Source organism: Heterocephalus glaber, unplaced genomic scaffold (genome assembly GCF_053883595.1).
Source record: "Heterocephalus glaber isolate CG9 unplaced genomic scaffold, H.glaber_assembly_v1.0 deba00001060, whole genome shotgun sequence".
NCBI classification, from domain to species: Eukaryota; Metazoa; Chordata; class Mammalia; order Rodentia; family Bathyergidae; genus Heterocephalus; species Heterocephalus glaber.
Window position 1 is genome coordinate 2,440,738 of NW_028258185.1, and position 14,934 is coordinate 2,455,671.

Here is a 14,934-nt window from a genome sequence, read left to right on the forward strand (position 1 = left end):
AGACGATGATCCTAAATATATATGCACCAAATACCAATGCCCCCAACTATACAAAACAAATATTAATGGACATGAAAAACCAAATAAGCACTAATACAATTATAGTGGGGGACCTCAACACCCCTCTATGACAAATAGAGAGATCCACTAGAAAAAAATTAACAATGAAATTCTAGAACTGAACCAAGCTATTCAACAAATGGACTTAATTGATATTTACAGAGTGTTCCACACCACAAAATCAGAATACACATTCTTTTCAGCTGATCAAGGGTCACTCTCCAAAATAGATCCCATGTTAGCTTAGAAGACATACCTAAGAAAAGGTAAAAGAATTAAAGCTATCCCCTGTATATTATCAGAACATAGTGCAATAAATTTGGAGATCAATAACATAAGAACCTGCAAAACTCCCACGACCACCTGGAAATTGAACAATACCCTCCTGAAAAACCAATGGGTGACAGAGGAAATTAAAGAAGAAATTAGACAGTTTCTACAAGTAAAGTAATCATGCCAGTACAACATACAGGAATCTGTGGTACACAATGAAAGCAGTGCTATGTGGGAAATTCATAGCAGTGAATGCCCATATAAGGATAACAGAACTCAGTTAAATAACCTAATTCAGAACCTCAAGCTCCTAGAAAATGAAGAGCATAACAAACTCAAAGCTCATAAAAGAAACGAAATTATAAAGATCCGAGCAGAAATCAATGCAATGGAGACTAAGAGAATGATACAAAAAAAAATGCATCAAAGAGTTGGTTTTTTGAAAGAATAAATAAAATCAATAAACCTTTAGCCAACCTTATCAAAAAAAGAAAGAAAAGGCTAAAATTCATGCAATTAAGAATGAAAAAGGTTAAGCCACAAAAATCCAGCAGAAACCCAGAGAATCATCAATACTTACTTTGAGAACCTATACTCTAATTAAATGGAAAACAAAGAAGAAATGGATAGATTCCTACAGACATACGAATTGCCAAAATTAAATAAAGAAGAAATAGAAATTCTAAATACCACAATAACAATGAATGAAATTGAAAATATAATAAAAAACTTACCAACAAAGAAATGTCCAGGTCCTCATGGCTTCACTGCTGAATTCTATAAGACATTTAAAGAAGAATTATTGCCATTACTCTTCAAACTCATCAAGAAAATTGAAAGGGAAGCAAGGATTCCAATTCATTCCTAGAAGCAAGTGTTAATTTGATCACAAAACCAGGGAAAGACATAACCCAAAAAGAGAAATACAGACTAATCTCCCCAATGAACATAGATGCAAAAATCCTCAACAGGATACTGGCAAACAGAATACAGAGGGTCATCAAGAAGATGGTACACCCTAAGTCTGATTTATCCTAGGGATGTAAGGATGGTTCAACATCCATAAATCAATAAATGTAATACACTATATTAACAGAGTCAAGGACAAAAACCATATGATCATCTCAATAGATGCAGAAAAAACATTTGACAAAATCCAAAACCCATTCATGATAAAAATGCTACAGAAATTTGGAATAGAAGGTCTTTATCTCAACCTGATTAAGGCTATCTATGAAATACTAACAGCCAAAATCATACTGAATGGTAAAAAACTGAAAACTTTCATGCTAAAATCAGGAACAAAACAAGGATACCCACTATCACCATTCCTGCTCAATATTGTTCTGGAAACATTAGCCATAGCAATGTGAAAAGAGAAAGAAATAAAAAGAATAAAGATAGGAAAGGAAGACGTGAAACTGTCATTACTTGTTGATGATATGATACTTTACATAGACGATCCAAAAGACACAGGCAAAAGTCTTCCAGACCTAATTGACAGATTCAGTAGAGTAGCTGGATACAAGCTCAACACTCAAAAAACAATAGCTTTCTTGTACACAAATAATAGACTTACTGAGAGAGAAATTGGGGAAACAATTCCTTATACAATAGCATCTAAAAAATGTAATATTTCGGAATCAATCTAACACAGGAAGCAAAAAACCTCACACTGAAAACTACAGAACTCTGAAAAAAGAGATCAAAGAGGATACAAGAAAATGGAAAGACATCCCTTGCTCCTGGGTAGGAAGAACCAATATAGTGAAAATGGTCATATTTCCAAAACTACTATATAGATTCAATGCAATGCCAATTGAAATTCCAACAATATACTTCACAGAACTAGAGAAAATAATCCAAAAATTCGTTTGGAACCAAAAGAAACCTAAAATACCAAAAGCAATTCTAGGCAACAGAGACATGGCTGGGGATATCACAATCCCAAACTTGGAACTATACTACAAAACTACTATGATAAAAACAGCATGGTACTGGCAAAGAAACAGACCCGAATATCAGTGGAATAGATTAGAAGATGCAGAAATAACTCCAGACATGCTCAGCTACCTCATCTTTGACAAAGGAGCCAACCACCCTCATTGGGGGAAAGATAACCTATTTGATAAATAGTGTTGGAAAAACTGGATTACAGCCTGCCAAAGATTAAAACTAGACCCATACCTATCTGCGTGCACTAAACTAAGATTGAAATGGATTAAAGATCTAAATATTAAGTCAGAAACACTAAACTTGCTGGAAGATAAGTTAGGTAGAACTCTTGATGACATTGGCATAGGAAAAAACTTTATGAACAAATCTTGAGTAGCACCGGAGCTACCACAAAGAATAAACAACTGGGATCTCATTGTATTAAAAACTTCTGCACTGCAAGAGAAACTACCAACAGAGCTAAGAGACAACCTACAATGTGGGAAGAAATTTTTAGCAGCTTTACCTCAGACAAAGGACTACTATCAAGAATATATGAAGAATTTAAAAATATCAGACCCCCTCAAATTCAATGACCCAATTCAAAAACGGGCATCCAAAATGAACAGACATTTCACAGACAAAGAAGTAAAAAAAGCAAAAAATATATGAAAAAATGTTCAACATCACTGGTCATTCAAGAGATGCAAATGAAAACAACACTGAGATTCCACCTCACCCCACAAAGAATGGCTGCTATCAAGAAATCAACCAATAACAAATGCTGGTGAGGGTGTGGAGAGAAAGGAACCTTTCTCCATTGTTGGTGGGAGTGCAGACTGGTGCAATCACTGAAGAAATCCATATGGAGATACCTCAAAGAACTAGGACCAGAGGTCCGATTTGACCCAGCTATTCCCCTACTGGGAATCTTCCCAAAAGAATTAAAAGAATCATACCACAGCAATATATGTGCACCTATGCTTATAGTCACACAGTTTGTAATAGCTAAATCTTGGAAACAGCCCAAGTTCCCATGAAGTGGAAACTGGATAAAAAAGATGTGTTTTTTAAAATAAAATGGAGTACTACTTAGCCATAAAGAATGAGAAACTAGACATTTATAGCTAAATGGATGCATATTGAGGCCTTACTCTTAAGTGAAATAAATAGGACACACATGTGTAAATACAAAATAGTTTCTCTAGTGTGAGAAATTGAATGTAAATAAGGACAAAAATGATTAAAATGAATAACTGATAATTTGAAATAAGAAAAGGTCCAATGCTTTGGGGATGGTGGGAGGGGAAAGGGAAGAAGGGAAAAGAAAAGTTATGAGGAAAAAAAATGGGATCAAACTCTGTGTAAATAGGGAAGGGTGGAGAGGTGAAGGGTGCACAGGTAATGGGACAAAAAATAAGAACTAATATACATCATATTCCGGTACAAACACCTAATGATAAATGTACATGCATTTTATACATAAAATGTACCAATCATATATATATAAATAAAAAATGGGTGGAAAACAATATATCATGTAGTGGGAACCCACAAAAAAGCAGAAGTAGCTATCCTCTTTGCAGATCAAGTAGATTTAAAACCAACACTGTTGAAGAGAGATGAAGAAGGACACTACATCTATGTAAAGGCAACAATCCAACAGGAAGAGATGACAATCATAAATATCTATGCACCAAACACTAGTGTACCCAACTATATAAAACAAATATTAATGGACATGAAAAGTCATATATACACTAATAAAATTGTAGTGGGGTCCTCAACAATCCACTGTCACAAATAGAAAGATCAACTAGACAAAACATAATTAATGAAATACTAAAACTCAATCGAACTCTTGAACAAATGAACTTAACAGATGTTTACAGAGTCTTCCACCCCACAAAATCAGAATACACATTTTTCTCAAATGCACATGGGTCATTCTCCAAAATAGACCACATACTTGCACATAGAACATGTTTAAGTAAGTGCAAAGGAATTGAAGTTATCCCCTGTATATTATCAGATAATAATGCAATGACATTGGAAATCCATAGCAAAAGAAACTGGAAAAATTACATAAACACGTGGAAATTGAACAACACACTTCTGAATAACCAATGGGTCACAGAGGAAATTCAAGAAGAAATCAGACAGTTCCTTCAATTAAATGACAATGACAATACAACATATCGGAAACTATAGGACACGATGAAACCAGTCTTAGGAGGGAAATTCATAGCAGTGAATACTCATATTAGAAAAACAGAGTGAGTCCAATTAAACAACCTGATGCTGAACCTCAAGCTTCTAGAAAAAGAAGAGCAAGACAACCTCAAACCTCATACAAGGGAGGAAAATATAAAGATCAGTGGAGAAATCAATGCAATGGAGACTAAGAGAATGATACCTAAAATCATTGAAGTCAAGAGTTTGTTCTTTGAAAGGATCAACAAAACTGACAAACTCTTAGCCAACTTTATCAGAAAAAGGAAAGAAAAGGTTCAAATCCAAGCAATTAGGAATGAAAAGGGTGAAATTACAACAGACCCAGCAGAAATCCAGAGAATCATCAATACCTACTTCCAGAACCTATACGCCAATAAGATGGACAACACAGAAGAAATGGACAGATTCCTAGATACATATGAATTACCAAAGTTGAACAAAGAAGACTTAAAAATTCTGAACAATCCAATATCAACCAATGAAATTGAAAATGTAACTCAAAACTTATCAACAAAGAAAAGCCCGGGCCCTGATGGCTTCACTGCTGAATTCTACAAGACATTTAGAGAGGAATTGCTGCCACTACTGTTTAAAATCTTCAATGAAATTGAAAGGGAAGCAATACTCCCAAATTCATTCCTGGAAGCAAGCATCACCTTGATCCCCAAAGCAGAGAAAGACCCAACTGAAAAAGAGAACTATAGGCCAATCTCACTAATGAACACAGATGCAAAAATCCTTAATAAGATACTGGCAAATAGAATAAAGAAGATCATCAAGACGATCATACACCCTGATCAAGTGGGATTCATCCCAGGGATGCAGGGATGGTTAAACATATGGAAATCAATCAATGTAATACCGTATATCAATAGAGCCAAGGACAAAAACCATATAATTGTCTCCATAGATGCAGAAAAAGCATTTGACAACATCCACCATGCATTTATGATAAAAACCCTACAAAACATTGGAATAGATGGTCTCTACCTCAAATTGATAAAAGCCATCTATGAAAAACCAACAGCCAGTATCATACTAAATGGTGAAAAACTGAAATCCTTCACACTCAAATCAGGAACAAGACAAGGATGTTCAATATCACCACTCTTGTTCAATATAGTTCTGGAAACATTAGCCACGGCAATTAGACAAGAGAAAGAAATAAAAGGAATAAAGATAGGAAATGAAGAATTCAAATTGTCCTTATTTGCAGATGACATGATACTGTATATAGAAGATCTCAAGAACTCCACCAAAAGTCTTCTAGACGTAATAACCAAGTTCAGTAAAGTAGCTGGTTACAAGGTCAACACACAAAAATCAATAGTTTTCCTCTACATGAAGGACAGACTCACTGAGAGAGAAATAGGGCAAACAATTCCTTTCACAATAGCATCCAAAAAACTGAAATACCTAGGAATCAACCTAGCAAAAGAAATCAAAGACCTCTTCTCTGAAAACTATGGCACTGTGAAAAGAGAGATTGAACATGATATCAGAAAATGGACAGACTTCCCGTGCTCCTGGGTAGGAAGGATTAATATAGTGAAAATGGCCATACTTCTAAAACTGCTATATAGATTCAATGCATTTCCAAATGAGATCTCAGAAGCATACTTCATGGACCTTGAGAAACTAATCTAAAAATTCATTTAAAACAAGAAGAGACTCAGAATATCAAAAGCAATTCTAGGTAGTAGAGACATGGCAAGGGATATCACGATTCCCAACTTGCAACTATAGTGCAAAGCTACTGTGATAAATACAGCATGGTACTGGCAAAGAAACAGACCTGAAGACCAGTGGAACAGATTAGAAGATGCAGAAACAACGCCAGACACACTCAACCATCTCATCTTCAGTAAAGGAGCCGAACACCCTCGCTGGAGGAAAGATAGCCTCTTTAATAAATGGTGCTGGAAAAATTGGCTTTCAACTTGCCAAAGATTAAAACTAGGCCTATAACTCTCACCATGCACTAAACTAAAATTGAAATTGATTAAAGATCTAAATATTAAAATAGAAACTCTGAACCAGTTGGAATAGAGTTTATTTAGAACTCTTGAAGACATCTGTGTAGGAAAAAATTTTATGAACAAAACCTCAGTTGCCTGTGAACTAGCACAAATATTCAACAAGTGGGATTTCTTATTAAAAGCTTCTGCACCAGCAGTGTGAAGAGACAACCCACAATGTGGGAAAAAAAATCTTCACCTGCTTTTACTGACAGAGGTCTACCATCTCGAATCTACAAAGAACTTAAAAATATCAGACCTCCCAAATTTAAAGACCTAATTCGAACATGGGCATCTGAAATGAACAGACATTTCTCAGACAAAGAAGTAGAAATAGCAAATAAATACATGAAAAAATGTTCAACATCACTGATCACTCAAGAGATGCAAATGAAAACAACGCTGAGATTCCACCTCACTCCAGAGAATGGCTGCTCTCATGAAATCAACCAATAATAAATTCTGGCGGGGCTGTGAGGAAAGAGGAACCGTGCTCCACTGCTGGTGGGCATGTAGACTGGTGCAACAACTGTGGAAATCAGTACGGAAATATCTCAGAAAACTAGGATTACAGGTCCCATGTGACCCAGCTATTCCTCTGCTGGGGATCTTCCCCAAAGAATTAAAAGAATCATACCACAGTGATATATGTGCACCCATGTTCATAGCAGCAGAATTTGTGATAGCTAAAACTTGGAAACAGCCCAAATGTCCATCAACTGGAGACTGGATAAAGAAAATGTGTTTTTTTTAATAAAATGGAGTACTACTCAGTCATAAAAAATGAGAAATTAGAGACATTTATAGCTAAATGGCTGCACATTGAGGCGATACTCTTAAGTGAAATAAATAGGACACATGTGTATAAATACTAAATAGTTTCTCTGGTGTGAGAAATTGAAAGTGTAAATAAGGACTAAAATGTATAATAGATAATGTGAAATAGGAAGAAAAGGGGCAAAGGGGAAGGAAGTGGGAGGGCTAGGGGAAAGGAAAGAAGGGAATGGAATTAATATGAGAAAATGGCAAAATAGGAACAAAATCTTTGTAAATAGGGAGGGATGGAGGGGTTGAAGGGAGGGCTGGGCAAGGGTGAAAAATAAGAACCAAGAGAGTCTATGAATAGGTGCAAATTTCCAATGATGAATGTCATTATATTGTATACCTAAAATGTACCAATGGTTAGAATGAATAATAGATAATGCAAAATAGGAAGAAAAGGTCCAAAGAGGTAGGGGTAGTGAGAGGGGCAGGGGATAGGAAAGAAGGGAAAGGAAAAATGATGAGAAATGGAAAAAATGAAAATAAAGTCTTTGTTAATAGGGAAGGGTGGAGGGGATGAAAGGAGGGCTATGAATGGGGAAAAAACAAGAACCAAGATGCATCATATAAAGGTAAAAGTTCCCAATGAGGAATGTAAATGTGTTGTATACCTAAAATGTACCAATTAAGTAATTTAAGTAAAAAAATATTAAAAGGAAGAAAGTGATACAGATCAGTGATAGAGTACTGACCGGGGATACATAAAGGCCTGGGTTTAATCCCCAATACAAAAATACAAAGCTATCATTTGTTTCTTATCATCCTCCACAAACAGAGAGTAACTCACATGCACTGTGCTACTACAATCATTAAGAAGTGATTAGGGGGCCAGGGATTTAGCTCAGTGGTTCCAGCGCCTGCTTCGCAAGTGCAAGGTCTGGAGTTCGATCCCCGTTACCAAAAAAAAAAAAAAAAAAAGTGATTAGGATTAGGGCAAGGATAGATATGATCATTCCATTGTTCAGAAAATATGTCAAGAAAATATCACCTAAATGATATGTATTCATTTGTGAATTGAGCACAAAAATGACCCTGGATTTCTGTCTCAACTCACAGACAAAGCTAAATTCCAGGTGGTATATGTCTAAACTACAAGTCATTTCTCTAAGTGTATTGATATAAGTATGGCTTTCATTGTCAAGAATTATTAAGCACATTGGAGCATGATGGTGTTTGACTTTGGAAGGCTAAGGCAGGAGGATTGCATGTTTGAACTCAGTCTGAACAATTTAACAACTTAGAAAGAAACATCTTTTTAAAATTTACAAATAGTTTGAGGTACAAAGCAATGTGAAGACCTTGTGTTTGTTTCCAGTGCCACAAAGGGTTTTTTTCAAAAAATTGATCACAAATCATTAGGAAAAATATTGCCGAATTCAACCATATTGAAACTGAGCGATTTTGCACATACACTGAACACTTTATTGATGATTGAAGATTTATTGATGCTTTTGGTATGTGAGCCACATATCTAAAGAAATTAGCAATTCATATAATTCACAAAAACATTAATGCCATATGCCAATTTAAGAATGCTTTCAAGTACACATTAATTTAAAAAGACAAGTCGGGTTTCACAACTGGTTAGTAGAACACTTGCCTAGCATGTACAGGTGCTGGGTTCAAACCACAGGAGTGACAAACACTTCAATGGAAAATTTTAAAAGCATAGGGTTGCAAAACAGAAAATGCAAATGCTCCATAATATATGAAAAAAATAAGAGAAATATCCAGAATAAGAGAAATATAGAACCTGTCCCAGCAGAAGCTGCAGCCATGATAGAAGTGTGCGAGTTCATCTCCATGAGACCAGGCCTGGCTTGGGTGAGGAAGGTGAGAGAGGTGGCAGCAGCAGCATTCTCCATCTCCTTTTGCTCTTCTTCCATAACTGTGCAGCATCCTGTTGGCTTCTTGTTAGAAGGAATGTGGAAGCCGTGGGCTAGGGCAGGAGCCTGTTGAGGATCTATAGCTGCATCTTCCACTTCCAGAGGGGTGGCTGCAGGTCTGGAGGGGGACCAGGGTCACCTGTCACCATTCCCAGGCCTGGAAACACCCTCCCCTTCTGCTGCCTCCAACATGGCAGCAGCACATGATAGTATTTGTAATAGCATCTGTTTGCAATACCTAACAATCACACTCATCTTGGGGAATTGGTACAAATACATATCACACTTGAATCATTTTATTTCCCCTTCCCTTCATCTCTCTCCCTTCTCCCCCACCTCCAGATCCCCTTCCCATCTCCAGCAAGTCTACCTTCCTGTTTTCTGTCATCTAACTTTTATTTTTCCCTTTACTTCTATTTTGAGTTTTTCATTTAAGAGGAACCATGTGATATTTAACCTCCTGTATCTGCTTTTTTTCACTTAGAATTATGGTCTTGAGGTGCACCGATTTTCCTACAAATGGCTTAAATTTATCCCTCTGTTGTGTATATATACTATATTCTCCTTTTCCATTCATCTGTTGATCTACATATAGGCCACTTCCAAGATTTAGCTATTAGAGATATGCTGCTATAAACATGGTATGCATGGTTCACTGAAATATGATGTCCTTAACTCTTTTGAGAATATACCTAGAAGTCGAATAGCTGAGTCAAATACAATTTCCAGTTTTAGTTTTTTGAAGAATCTAATGTCCATATTGGTTGTTCTGGTTGACACTACCACCAGTTATGGAGAAGGATTCTTTTCCCCACAATCTCACCAGCATTTGTTTTTTTAAAAAATTTTTTGATGATAGCCATTATTTCTGGAATAAGATGGATTCCCAGTATTGTTTTGATTTGCATTTTTGTATATGTGCTGCCAAAGCAAGCACTTGATTTGCATTTTCTAATGGCCTAAGATGTTGAAGATTTTTTGTCATGTATTTATTAGTCATTTGGGGATGATTTTAAACCTCCACTCCCTGCCACAGCATCCTCCCTGGCTGAGCTCCAGAGGCCACTGAAGGAGGCAATTGAAAAGATTGTCTTCTCCACATCTTCCCACTCTTGTTGCTGCTGCTGCTGCTGCTGCTGCTGCTGCTACTGGCAGGTCAGTGACTGCCGAGGAGAAACAAAAAGAAAATCATTGCAATCATCAAGCAGCTAATACAGAGGCCTCTACTCAGCTGTTGTTCAGAGCCAAGCTGCAGCCAAGAGAGGGGCATCAACAACCACCAAGTCCAGAGCCATTTTCATTCTGAAGAAGAATACCCACCACAAGCATCTTCCACCATCTCTCTCCTTTTTCTTCAGCCACAGGGTCCCAGACATGGCAGCCAGCATCAAAGAGATCATTAGCAGAAACAAAAGGAGATATCAAGAGAATAAATTCAAGTTAGGCTTGATTTATATTTATCCAAATATTATTACTATGGGATTTCCTGCAGAGAGACTTGAAGGTATACACAGGAATAACATTGATAATGTAGTGAGGTGTTTGGATTCAAAGCCTAAAACCATTACAAGGTATACAGTGTATGTGCTGAAACACATTATAACACCCCAAATTTCCTTCACTTGCAGAGTATTCATTTGAAGAGCCTCTCTTACCACAACTAGAATGTAGCACTCTTTTGTGAAGATCTTGACCAACGGCCAAGGGAAGATGACAATTATCTTGTGGCAATTCACTGTAAAGCTGGAAAGGGAGTTACTGATGAAATGGTTCATGCATATTTATTACATCAAGGCAAATTTTTAAAGGCATAAGAGGCCTTGGATTTCCATCCCGAAATCAAGACCAGAAGACAAAAATGAAGAAATCATTCCCACTCAGAGACACTATGAGTGTTGTTAAAGCTACCTGTAAAAGAATCATCTGGATTATAGACCTGTGTCACTGTTGTTTCACAAGATGATGTTTGAAACTGTTGCAATGTTGAGTTGGGGAATTTGCAATCCTGTTTGTGATCTGCCTGCTAAAAGTGAAGATATGTCCCTCCCATTCAGGCCCCACAAGACAAGAATGCAAATTCACTTCATTTCATCTCACTCAGCCATTGCCTATGTGCAGTGAAAACAAAATTTCTTCCTTCCCTAAAACAAAACAAGATGAGTTAAAAAGGAACAAAATATTCCACTTTGGGGTAAATACTTTCTTTGTACCTGGACCAGAATTGAAGCCTCAGAAAAAACAGAAAATTAAAGTCCATATGATCCAAAATTTATGATATTTGCAGTACAGAGCATTCAGATAATGACAAAGAATCTCAAGGTCTTATTTTAACAAAGGATGATCTTGACAATGCAAATAAAGATATGGTGCACGAAAAAAAGAGAAATATAAAGTAACCAAACAACATTTTACAGATTGTCAGGGTAACTAAAAATGTTTCTGATGATGTAGAATTTACAAACCATCTAGTGGGAAGGTCAATTAATTCAACTATTTAGAAAATGTTTTGGGGGATTACACAAAAAAGAAAATTTATACTCTTAAAACTAATAATGTCACACAAAAAAGCTATCTTTCATTTTCATGTGTAAACATGAGAGAACATTCAGTTTATCCACAATGTCAGAAAAAGATCTACCTAGAATTCATCAATATTAGAAGGACTCCTTATTTTTTGTCACTATACATCACGTAAAATGGAGAACACTGTAAATTAATGTATCACTGGTAAACCAGATGACACGATGGAATACCAGAAGATCAATGAGGAAAATAACAATATATAGAAAATAACAAAAATATAGAAATAATTCATCACCTTAAGTTTATCAAGGTCACAAAAAGCAAACTGATGTGACAAGTTATCCGGGCATGTTTAAAAGGGGACTATGAGACATTATAGTCATAGGGAATTGGTTTTGTGGACAAGTGTGTAAACAAAAGTCATCAAAAATTGGTTGCATTAATTCAATGTCTATTTCTACTTCTGTATATCTTGAAAGAGTCTATAAAAGTACACTTAAAGAAAATAAACTGACATATGTACTTTCTCTGCAAAGACCTCTGTTGTATATAAGGGCCATTCCCCCTTCTCGTGTTATAAGTTCATAGTCACCATTGAGGGGGATCAGGATATGGAAGTATTATTTGGCCAGCCACCATTTAACTCAAGTCAGAAATATAGTTGATTGACTTCATAGAGGTCTATGATCAATGCACTGGGAGAAGAACACTCAGTTTCAGTTTCTGGCCTCCATCTATATATAAAAACTGAGAATTATCCTAGGAAGAGGCACCTCTAAATAAAGTCCTGATCCTTGAAGCTATACATGCCCAATTTCTAAAGTCCTTATAATGAACAGTAGTCCTCATTGTCTAAGCATAATAAATTTAGAGTTCCTTTTTATGAGAAATGAAGGCATTTTTCACTGATGAAGTTCAAAATTTCAAATCTCACAAGACCATCTCAAACTTCTGAGGTGATATAATTGTGATAATTATATAATTAGTGAAACTGAGTAAGGTAGATGGTAATATTACCCTTATAGGAGACTGTTTTCCCATGACAAGTCTCAGTAATTTTTTCATGGAGCATGAAGTTACTGATTTTGCCTCATAGTAAGTGTATATGGTGGTGCAACCCATATGACCTTAACCATGAGGGTCAAACACAGAAGCCAGCCCCAGATATTAACACAGGCTTGCTTAAACCTTTCTCTCCCCTGTTCACCTTTTCCAACATTCCCTCTGAGATTCAGCTGTATGGAATTGCTAAAACTGAATGTCTAACTCCAGTGCAACTTCCATGAAGTCCAAACGACAAGATGGAGTTTAGAGATTAAAATCATTTGTCAATCATCACATCCCTGGAAAAACAGCAAAGTCGGGGTTGAAGTCCAAGTTGAAAGGTACTCAGACATCATAGAATCAGGCATTTTGGCTCCTTGATATTGCAATTTGAACTTATTCTAGAAACCAAAGCTCCAAGCCAATGGCACAATCACACAAAAGATAGTCCAACAATGAGACTCCTCAAGGCTCCCTTCATTTCCTTGTTCCTCAAACTGTAGATAAGGGGGTTCAGTGTTGGGGGGATCACAGTGTACATCACTGAAGCCACTACATTTTTAATGGAGGAGTCAGTAGCTCCAGAACTCATATAGACTCCAAAACCTGTCCCGTAGAACAAGGACACCACTGAGAGGTGAGACCCACAGGTGGAAAAGGCTTTGTACCTTCCCCCCACTGATGGGATCCTCAGAATAGAGGAGACAATTTGTATATAAGAGAAAATAATCCCAAAAAGAGGTACACCAAAAAATATGACACCCATTATGTATACCAGCAGGTTGTTGATGAAGGTATCAGAGCAGGCTAGCTTGATGACCTGAGCAAGTTCACAGAAGAAGTGGAGGATCTCCAGGTCTGTACAGAAGGACAGCCGCAGCACCATGAAAGTGTGGAGCAGGGCGTGCACAGTGCTAATGAGCAAGGAAAATAGAACCAGCAGGACACAGAGGCAGGGGCTCATGATGACTGTGTACCTCAGAGGATGACAAATGGCCACATAGCGATCATAGGCCATGACTGCAAGCAGACAATTTTCCAAGCCACTACAAAGCAGAGCTAAGCAGGCCTGGGAGAGACAGCCTGTGTAGGTGATGCTCTGATCCTGTGCTTGGATGTTCACCAGCATCTTTGGAAGCACGATTGTGCTTACAGAGATATCGATGAAGGACAGGTTAGAGAGGAAGAAGTACATGGGGGTGTGGAGGTGGGAGTCAGAGCTGACAGCCAGGTTGATAAGCAGGTTCCCAAGCACTGTGACCAGGTACATGGACAGGAACAGGCTGAAGATGAGGGGTTGCAGCTCTGGGTCATCTGTCAGTCCCAAAAGATGGAATTGTAAAACAGTTGTTTGGTTACTGAGTTTCATGTTACTAGTAAATCTCATAGAAAACATGGTGTGAAAATACAATAAAAAGACTTGTTTCTAGCCAAACAGCAGGAGTATGACATGGTGACTTGGTAGAAAGGAAAACCTTTGGTACAGTTATAGTGTTACTTATGACAAGATATGGGAATGGGGACCCATGCTGCAGGTGGATTTTATATATCTAAAGTTTGAAAACCAGGGTTTTTACAAAAAAAGGAAAATTATCTTGTGTATACAATGGAACCAAAAGGTTATTCAGATATTTTTGTCACTGTTTCTTTCCATTCCTCTTCTCTCTTCTCCTCCTCTAACTTCCACACCCTTTATTGGAAACCAACACTTTTTCACACATTGTTGTAGGTGCTGAGACTGTAAGAAATAAGACATGCAATTTCCATAAGAATTATCCCATGCCTTCAATAGAAATAAAGATGAGGGTTAACTTATCAAATATGTCTTCCAAAGCCATGGTCTGCAGTGTTGGCATCTGAAGGTCTTCAGATCATCTGAAGGGCTTGTCAAATTATAGTTGAGATAGTTGATGCTCTCTCCCTGCCAGACATGAATGTCACAAGGTTATGTAATGCACATAAACTACACTGTTCATGTTTGTCAAACTCTGAGTCAGAACTTAGGTTATCTGGCTGCTGGATTGATTCTCATGACCAATTTCTGCTAATGATTGTGGACAGCATAAAGTCAGTAATGCTAACTCGAAATTTCCAGTATAGTTCTTTTTCATTCATTAGGTTTATTGGTACATTTTAGG

At 37.0% G+C, this 14,934-nt stretch overlaps 1 protein-coding gene and 1 pseudogene across 1 annotated transcript; one reads left to right on the forward strand and one right to left on the reverse strand.

Moving 5' to 3' along the window:
* Positions 1 to 10,510: 10,510 nt before the first annotated feature.
* On the forward strand, positions 10,511 to 12,166 carry LOC101722798 (phosphatidylinositol 3,4,5-trisphosphate 3-phosphatase and dual-specificity protein phosphatase PTEN pseudogene; annotated as a pseudogene).
* A 922-nt stretch (positions 12,167 to 13,088) lies between these two features.
* LOC101722450 (olfactory receptor 7G2-like) lies at positions 13,089 to 14,554 on the reverse strand. Its single transcript, XM_004872817.4, has one exon. It carries the CDS (start codon positions 14,190 to 14,192, stop codon positions 13,230 to 13,232), a length of 963 nt encoding a protein of 320 aa, XP_004872874.3. The 5' UTR covers positions 14,193 to 14,554; the 3' UTR covers positions 13,089 to 13,229.
* Between the last annotated feature and the right edge of the window lie 380 nt (positions 14,555 to 14,934).